Raw genomic sequence first — 9,316 nt, 5'->3', positions numbered from 1 at the left:
CGCGCGACTCTTGTTTAAGGAGATTCTTGCATCCACACTGACTGCGTGTGTTAGGTGATGGTTTGCTCTCCAACATCCGTCATCAACTTCTCAGCAGCTCACGAGCACCTGCTGCTATGTGATGCCACAGCGAAGGCCCTGCCCTCGGGCCGCTTCCATCTCAGAGGGCTGGGGGAGACGATGAGGAACATAATTAAGTAAACGGTGCCCCCGATGGCGTTAAATGCGACGGGGAAGAATGGAACAGGGAAAGGGACATGGATGAGAGTGGAGTCAGGGGGTGGGGGAGAGGAAGGTCAGGGAAGGTGTCCCCCATAGGGTGTCATTTGAGCAGAAGGAGGCATGGGAACAGCCACATGCACACCCTGGGGAAGGACAGCCCAGGCTGAGGGAACTGTATGTGCAAAGGCCCTGAGGCAGGAGCGTGCCCGGGGGCTGAGGGATGCCGGGGCGCAGGTGCATCTGGAGTGCAGTGTGCAAGGGGTAGGCGGTAGGTGAGGGTGGAGGAGAAGGGGCAGAGGGGCAAGCTGGATCAGGTAAGCGTGGGGTGACTTTGGCTTCTCGCCTGCGGGAGCTGGGAGGTGCTATCAGAGTTTTGTGCGGGAGATGACGATTTTATTCACATTCTAGACCGACGTGGCTCGACTGACATTGGTTTGGCGACAAACCAAGTCCTTGCCTCTGCCAAGGCATCACCGCCTCCAGGTAGCCTTCCCTGTTCCTCTGGGCTTCCCTCCAGCACAGCTCGTATTGCCCTCTGTGATGCTGACTGTGTTTGCTCCTCCCTACTCACCCAGCGGCTGTGCACTCCCTGGGGACCAGGACAGGGACGGTCTTCTTGGTCTCCCCAGGTGTCAGCTTAGAGCGGGTGCTCAGGAATGATGAATGAATGAATGAGTGAGTGAACGAACAATGAATGAACCATAATGTATATGTTGGAAGTGGCTCAGGCGCTCCCGTTACTCTATTCTTGGACCCCCAGGCTGGGGTGGGGGGTTATGTCCCAGTTGGGGCTTTAGTTCCTTTCTCTTAAGGGGAGGCTTTGGCCAGATTTAGCTATGAGGGGCTCTCAGGGTGACATGCGGTGTCGACATGGACCTGAGCCTCCCCTGTTCTCTCCTAGGGGGCAAACAGCCCTCAGGGTACCAGGCGATCCTGGGGCCCCAGCAGCCCTCACACCTCCTGGAGCTCCCCGGCGGCCAGCACAGCACAGACTTCTATGTGGAGGGCCTCACTTTCCCAGACGCCAACTTCCCTGGCCTCATTTTCCTCACCATCTCCCTGTTCTGCACGGACAACCCGGTAGGCCAACCCAGTGTAGGCAGAGGGGGCCCTGGGCGCAGGCAGTAGCCCAGCAGGGGAGGGGGGAGGTGGGGACCCTGGCTTCTGTGAGAACCCCTCCCCGGCCCCTCTCCCTGCAGGAGCTCCCCAAGACCCTGGTGTTCCAAGACAGTGTGGCTTTCCGTGTGGCCCCCTGGATCATGACCCCCAACACTCAGCCCCCGAAGGAGGTGTATGTGTGCAGGTGAGGGGCTCTGGGGTGCTGGGGCGGGGCATAGATCCACCAGGGGGAGCCAGGGTCCAGGAGCCCAGGGTTCTGGCTGCAAGCCCCCATGCGCTGGCTGTGTGAATGGGGGGAAGTGTAACCCCCACCGCACTGGCTGCGGGTCAGGGCTTGTCTGGCCCTGCCCAGAGGCAGGGAAGCTACTGCAGCTGTCTGGGTGGAGGCTGCCCTGCCCACGTGCAGGCCGAGGGCTGCGTTTAGCTCCTGGGGGCCCGGGGAGTCTGCTAGACCTGCAGGAGGAGAGCCCTCGGCCCGTGAGTTGCTCAGAGTGTGGCCCTGGGACCCTCTGTCCCAGAAACCGCTGGGACTCCTTTAAAATGCTCATTCCCAGCCAACCTCCGAACGGTTGGGTCTTGTAACTGGGGATGGGCCACGGGCATTTAACAAGCTGCTCGGGGAAGCCTCAGCGTCCAGTCCGCAGCCTAGGGGCCCCTCTTAAATATGCTGGGGTCTCGGGGCCCCTCCCTTCTCCTCTTCTGATTGCTTCAAGGGAGGAAGAGGTGGGAGTGTAACCTGGTAACCAGGACACCGGCTGGAAGCCAGAGAGGCCTGGGTTCAAATCCCAGTGCTATCCCTAGATGGCATGACCTTGAGCCTTGGCCTCCTCGCTTGGTGGAAGGTGGCTTTATCCTGGTGACTTTGATGGGCCTGCAGCAGCCCAGTCAATGGCAATCAAATCAGTTATCCGAGTCCCCTATGCCAGGACCCTCTAGTTCCCCTGGACTGTCACGGGGTTTAATGGGATGATATCTGCTAAGAGCAGAGAGACAGGCGTCTCTTCAGGCTGCAGCATCTCCTGGGCACCTACTGTGTGCCTCCGGCCAGGCCCGAGCTCTTGCTCCAGCTGAGGGACCCTTCAGGGTACAGCTTGCCCCCTCAGATCTGGGCCCTGGCCACTGGCTGCTGGGTTCAGAACACTAAGGCATTTCTTCTCTGTTCTTTCTAGGATATTTGATAACGAGGACTTTGTGAAGTCATTGACCACTCTGACCAAGAAAGCCAGGTGCAAGCTGACTGTGTACCCCTTGGAGGAGAGCATGGAGGACCAGTGGATGCAGGTGCGTGGCCTTATGGGGTGAGCAGAACGGGGGGCGTAGAATGAGTGACCCTTAGACCAAGAGTCACTGGGGGACCCAGGCCACCAAGGGGCTCAGCCACCCTTCCTCAGATGGGCAGGGAGTTGGGACCTCTGGGGGTCCTGGCACAGGGGACTCGGGCAACTGATTTGATTGACATCGACTGGGCGGCTGCATGCCCATCTAAGTCACCAGAATGAAAGCCACCTTCTAGTCTAAACACTCTCAGACGACCTCCGGACATGAGTCCAAGCTTCTGGGCTCAGCCACCAGACCAGGCCACACCCCTGCTCCAGCACCTTCCATGGCTCCCATCCTCTCCTCAGCCTTCCTCCAGGGCCCTCACAATCTGGCTGCCCCCGCCCCCGGTGCCAGTCTGCCACCACACAGGCGACACTGTGTCAGCATTCTGTTCCCATGCAGGCATGCCCGTCATGCCCTGAGCTCCCTGAGGGCAGAGATCGAGGCTCCTTCACCTCAGCACCCCAGCCTGGCATTGGGCAGTGCCAGTGGGCTGCTGGTGGGCTGAACCAAACTTCTTTTCTGTGCCCTGGCTTTGCCCCGAGGCTCTGCCAGTCCAAGCCTATAACCTGCCCCCCCAACACACACACCTCTGCCCACGCTGTTCCTTCTCTCCGACCACCCTCCCGGTTCTCATCCCCACGTCCACATCATGCCTGCCCACTCCCGGCCTGAGAGCTCCCCCTCCGTAAATGTGCCCAGTCCCCCGTGGGAATTCAGCCCTCTTTCCTCTCCCCCTGCCCCGCCCCCCCCCAACACCCTCTCTTCCTCGCTGTCATTCCCTCTGTGATAAAGCAGGTTGATCCACGTGTAATGGCTGACAGGCTCCATTCTTGACCTCCAGGAATGGCATTTCATAGGGGTCAGCTTAAGTGGCTTCTGCCCAGTATCGCATCTGCTGCTAGAACACAGGCAGGACTTGCACCCGATTCATTCCCGATCCTCCCCCTAACCTGTCCCACTTTGGGAGAAGGCCATTCCTACGCCTGCCCTCCGGGCCTCGGCTCAGCAATGCTCCCCCTGCCCTGTCCCACCCTCGCAGCCCTTCCTCCGTGTTCCCACAGGCCCCTCCCTCCCTTCCTATCACCTGCTAACCCGGGGTGGTGAGTCCCCAGCCCCCTGGCTCTCACCTCCAGGGCAGTGCCTGAGGCTCGCTCAGGATGGGTCCCCAGGACCCCGCGGGTGAAGGACACTCAGAATTTCACAGCACATTGGTGCAAACCCAGGACGATAGCTCTGCTTCCTCAGAGCCCCTCCCCTGGGGTCCAGCATCCTGCATGAACTTGTCCTTGGCCACCAAGGGGGGAACGTGTGGAGGGTGCTCCCCGCTCTGCTCGCGCTGGGTGCTAACACCCAGGCAGCACATGACCAGCCTCCCTCCGCTCGCTGTGCCCAGGATGAAATCGAGATCGGCTACACCCAAGCCCCGCACAAGGCGCTGCCCGTCGTCTTCGACTCTCCGAGGAACAGAGGCCTGAAGGAGTTCCCGATCAAGTGCCTGCTGGTAGGTGCTGGTGGGGCACGGGCGGCTGAGACCCCTGCCTTGAGGCCTCCTTCTTCATTGCCTGTCTCCCCGCACCTTTTCTCCCGTTGAGCGTGCAGCTCCCACAGGTGCGATTCCTGCCCAAGCAGTGAGCATGCAGGTGCACCGTGTTATCTGTATATATAAAAGCTTAAGTGACCGTCTGACCATTCAACCGTCCAACTGGTAGCTATGATGTGCAATGACCACCAGGGGGCAGATGCTCAATGCAGGAGTTGCCGGGTGACAGCAACTTTGCAGAGTGCCCTCTCGTACTCTGGGACCTCTCAGGGGGTGTTGGACTGCCGGTTTCGGCCTGACCCCTGCAGGCCAGGCTGAAGGACCCCACCTGCCGGAGGGACCCCGCTCACTCCGCAGACGTCCTTCAAGCCCTGGCGCCACCCCAGGTGCAGTCGGTGGGGGAGGGACCACAGGAGGTTGGCTCCAGGGTGTATCCGGCCCATCTCGCCCGGTCCTGCCCCACCAGCCACCTTCTAATTAATTTCCTTTCAATGTGCATGAATCCGTGGATATTGGAGAGTTGGTTTTGGCCTGATCCCCGCCCACCTGGCTGAGGGCCCCCACCTGCCGGAGGGACCCCGCTCACTCCGCAGATGTCCTTCAAGCCCCGGCGCCACCCCAGGTGCAGCCGGTGGGGGAGGGATCACAGGAGGTTGACTCCAGGGTGTGTCTGGCCCATCTCGCCCGGTCCTGCCCCACCAGCCACCTTCTAATTAATTTCCTTTCAATGTGCATGAATCCATGCACCGGGCCTCTAGTTTTGTTATAACTGAGTGGGATCCGGCTCTTTCTTTCCCAAAGCCCATTCCAGCCATGAGCTCACCTCGTCCTCAGGATAATCCTGCTGAGGACGGAGTTCAGGCGTGGCATCCTCATGCCATGGAAGATGCTCTTGCTGCAGGTGGGGTGGGGCCGGGGCAGGGCCGGGGCCGGGGCCTTCCCCAGCAGCCAGCTGGAGGCTCTGTCTTGTGGGTGGGGTCTGGCCTGTAAGGGGCTCCACTGGGATAGAGGGCGGGTTCAAGGTCCGAGTGGTCATTTCCCAGGTGTGACTTTATTAGCCAAAGACTTTACATGTGTCTGCGGGCTGGGGTGGGGGTGACATATTGTTAAATCAGATGCTGAGCCAGCCTGGCGGGATTGTGCAAGCTCAGCTTCGAATGAGAACAGTTACATTTGCTGACCAGGCACTGACTCGTTTCATTCGTCTGACAACCTTTCGCGTAGATGCTATCCCTAGGCCCATTCTATAGGTGACAAAACTGAGACTCAGAGAGGTAAAGCAGCTTTCTGAAGGCCACGCAGAGAGAGAAGGGAGACGTTGGAACTCACACCAGGCCAGTCTGCCTCTGTGCGCCCTCTTAACCACCCGCCTCCATGCTTTCCCGGGAGGAGCCCAGGCCGCACTCTGCCCCCACAGCCCCTGACTCCAGGTGCCCGGGGAAATGGAGGAAGAGTGTGGGGTGCAAGGGTTGCTATGATGAATGGCTTTCCAAGGAGCACTCTGCACCCCAAAGAAGGGGAGGTGGCCCTGTCCACACGGGAGGCTTTGAAAGAAAACCTAACTTGAACTCAGTCACTGTCCGCGTCTCGCTCACTCTCCTGCGCCGAGCAGTGCGGTGCGGAGATGCTGTCAAGTTCACGGTGCCTCTCCGCTCCGGAACCAGGTGCCCTGCGTGAGGCCCAGCCAGCTGCTACTGAGACTCGGGCCCTGTTCCTGGTTTCAGTCCTACCCTGGTCAGTGGCCTCCTCTCGCACTTTGATATCCCAGGTGTGACAAAGGTCAGATTCTGTGACTTCACAAGCCAAGCCTCCAGAGTCCTGCCAGACAGACAGACAGACAGACCCCTCAGCACAGGCGACGGCCTCTTAGCCAAGCTCGTCTGCGATATTCCAACTCAGGAATAGACTTGGAACAGCATTGAGACACATCAACAGGCAGCTCACGGAGGGTCACTTTCCCTGTTGCGCACCTGGCTTCCTTCCTGTTCTTCAACCTGTTCTCACCTCGAGTGGGCTCTGCCTATGCCATTCCCTCTGCCTCAGTGCTCTCCCCAGTGTGTGTGTCTGGCTGCTTCCGAACCTCCAGGTCTCTGCTTCAGCGCCTCCTCCAGGAAGCCCTCCTGACTGCTATGAGGGAGAGGGCAACAGTGACCTTGGGCTTTGACCTCTGGGAGAGGCAGGCACCATCCCCTGAGAACACTAGGAGGAACAGGGGACCTGAAGCAGCACACACCACTCTGAGCTTAGCATCTTCTCTGCAAAGTGAAGAGAAAGGGATATTTGGTGGATATTACGCCCTAGTTAACAAGCTGGGCTTACCAAGCAGCTGGCAGGCACTCAGGACCCAACTAATGCCGGTGCCTTTTCTTGCCCAGCGGACCCAGTGAGCCGTCGACATTCCACAGTAATAATGGTGCCTGCGATGGACCCGCTGCTGACGGGTACCGAAGTCCTCCCGGTGACCACGCCAATCTTTAAACTCAGACCCCACCCTCGCTTCACCCAGGGGCTCAGTGCTCTGACTCTTGGCCTGCGCTTCTCCCACCGCAGGGTCCAGATTTTGGCTACGTGACTCGAGGCCCCCAAACAGGGGGCGTTACCGACCTCGACTCCTTTGGGAACCTGGAAGTGAGCCCCCCAGTCACAGTTGGGAAGAAGAAGTACCCGCTGGGCAGGATTCTCATTGGGCACAGCAGTTACCCCAGGTAAGGGGGGAAGGGCAGCAAGCAGAGGCCAGACGGGAAGCCTTTCCTACTTGCTCCCAAACCAAAAGGGCTCAACAAACTTCAGGGCATGTGAAAGGAATCACAGTGCAGGGCCAGGATACGGGCTTGGGATCCCAACAGACCCAAGGTCACCTTCCTGCACTGCCATGTACACTCTGCAGGTCAGTGAATATTCACTGAGCCCAGCACTATGTTAGGAGGCGGGAAGGAATGCAGCCATGAACATGACAGACAAGTCCCTGCCACCATTGCAGTGGGGGAGAAACAGAAAAGGAAACAAACAAGATTTCCAACAGTGAAGAGAATAAAAAAGAGAGGGGCAGAGGAGGTGGGACTGTGTTAGTTGGGCGACCAGGGAGAGTTCCTCTTGGGGCGAGGCTATTGAACCGAGTCCTGATGACTAGAAGGAGGTGACTGTGTAAAGATCTGGGGAAGAGGGTCTCTGGCAGACGAAAGAGCATGTGCAAAGGCCCTGTGGCAGGGATGTGCTTAGTGTCGTTAAGAAAGCCAGCGTGAGTAACACAGATTGAGCAAGAGGAAAAGCAAAGGGCTGGATCACAAAGGACCTTGGAGGCCAGAGCAAGGAGAAAACTGAAACCTAGAAAGGTACAGGTACATCCCCAAGACCACACAGCTAACAAGAGATTACCAACATGGGGCGGTGGGGAGGATCATGTCTATTCATACCAGCATCTAGGCTGGGTCAACAGGCAGTGCTTTCTGAGGCTAAGCTCTGGTCCTATTTACCTTCCTGACTCCCTGCCTCAGTTTCCCCCAATTAAACTGGGATGAAAATTCCTCAATTCCTCAAATGTTAGAGGATATAATAAAAGCAGCCCAGGCTCCTGAATCGCTTTCCTGATTCCTTTGCCAAGGCCCCAGTCCCTCGGGGACCTCCCGGCAAACCCCTCCCCCTCCCAGCTATCCCTTCCCCTGCCCCTAATGCTCCCTTCATCCTGTGTGGGCAGCGCCAAGAGCCAGGAGATGCACCAAGCCCTGCAGGACTTCCTCGCTGCCCAGCAGGTGCAGGCCCCCGTGAAACTCTACTCCGACTGGCTGTACGTGGGCCACGTGGACGAGTTCCTGAGCTTCGTCCCTGCGCACAAGGTGCAGTCTGAGGCCGCATGCTCCTTCCTGAGCCCCCAAACACAGCTCTGCACTCTGCCTTCCCCTCCCCCCCCACCAGGAGGGGGCATGGCACCCTCACTCCCTGCACCCTCCACAGAGCCCTCCTCCTTGGGAGCCCCTGGGCGAGGCTGACCTCTGACACCAGTGTTTCTGCCTCCAGGGCTTCCGGCTGCTCCTGGCCAGCCCCAGGTCCTGCTACAAACTGTTCCAAGAGCAGCTGAAGGAGGGCCATGGGGAGGCTCTGCTGTTCGAGGGCATCAAGTGTAAGTGGGCCATGCCTTGTTCTTCCATGTGGGCACCTTCCTCTGCCTTCACAGTGCCCCCCTATGGCCAGATGGAACCATTCAGGCATTGGCTAGCTTCTGAGCACCTACTGTGTGCCAAGCAATGTGCTAAGCGCTGGGGCTGCTACGTGGACAAGGCCCTCGGGGATTACAGTCCAGGGGAAGTGAGTCAAGAAAACAGCTACCAAAAAAGGGAAGGAAGGAAGGAAGGAAGGAAGGAGGGAAACAACTACAGCAAAGGGCCTTTGCGGAGGGGTCTGGAAGGAGATCAAGGAAGGCTTCCTGGAGGAGGCAAAGACCAAGCAAGAGCATGAGGGATGCGCATGAGTTGGCCAGGCATTTGGGGCGGTGGGGTGAGAGGAAGAGAGATATTGCAGACAGAGGGAATAGTGAATGCAAAGGCTCAGAGGCAGGGGGTCGCAACATGTGTTCACAGACCTGAAAGAAAGTTTAGTCTAGTCTAGCCAGAGCACAGAATGAATTTTATTTTATTTTTTAAGTAAGACCCACGGACACAGGCCAGGGTCAGAGGTTGAGAAGCCTCTGTGGCTGAGAGTTTTCACCTAATATCTGTAGTGTGTCACGTGGCTTTGGGCAATGGCCTGACCTCTGTTTGCCCCTCAGTGAACAAGATCCCTTTGGAGAGAAGAGCCTTTGAAGGAGTGAGAGCAACACTTTTAATGAGAACTTACCCCGATGAAACATGTCATTAAAGGCATGTGCCTCCCAGAGGCTCACCACAAACCTGTGTTAGGAATTGTTGCTGCTCCATTGTATAGCTGGGAGAACTGAGTCCCACTGCTAACTAGGAAGAGGGAAGTGGGCCGCTGATTCATCTGCATTTTTTTTCTTTTTCTTCATGACAGACAAAAGGCAGCAGAAAATAAAGGACATTCTGTCAAACAAGAAACTGAGAGAACATAACTCCTATGTGGAGGTGCCAGCCTGGGTGCCGGGAGATGCTACAGACCAGG

At 58.0% G+C, this 9,316-nt stretch overlaps 1 protein-coding gene across 2 annotated transcripts in view; it reads left to right on the top strand.

The window, feature by feature from the left end:
• The window catches only part of PADI4 (peptidyl arginine deiminase, type IV), a 25,817-nt gene that overhangs the window by 13,102 nt on the left and 3,399 nt on the right, over nucleotides 1-9,316 (top strand). The window contains exons 7-15 of one of the 2 annotated variants that reach the window (XM_015565850.1): nucleotides 631-705; nucleotides 1,124-1,302; nucleotides 1,422-1,525; nucleotides 2,511-2,622; nucleotides 4,058-4,165; nucleotides 6,755-6,909; nucleotides 7,899-8,037; nucleotides 8,219-8,321; nucleotides 9,209-9,279. In XM_015565850.1, the coding sequence (XP_015421336.1) occupies nucleotides 631-705; nucleotides 1,124-1,302; nucleotides 1,422-1,525; nucleotides 2,511-2,622; nucleotides 4,058-4,165; nucleotides 6,755-6,909; nucleotides 7,899-8,037; nucleotides 8,219-8,321; nucleotides 9,209-9,279 (1,046 nt within the window). The remainder of the gene's footprint in view (nucleotides 1-630; nucleotides 706-1,123; nucleotides 1,303-1,421; nucleotides 1,526-2,510; nucleotides 2,623-4,057; nucleotides 4,166-6,754; nucleotides 6,910-7,898; nucleotides 8,038-8,218; nucleotides 8,322-9,208; nucleotides 9,280-9,316) is intronic. The other variant, XM_006766665.2, reaches the window with a different exon arrangement.

Source organism: Myotis davidii, unplaced genomic scaffold, assembly GCF_000327345.1.
Source record: "Myotis davidii unplaced genomic scaffold, ASM32734v1 scaffold299, whole genome shotgun sequence".
Taxonomy (NCBI): domain Eukaryota; kingdom Metazoa; phylum Chordata; class Mammalia; order Chiroptera; family Vespertilionidae; genus Myotis; species Myotis davidii.
This window is presented reverse-complemented; position numbering and strand designations above follow the sequence as displayed.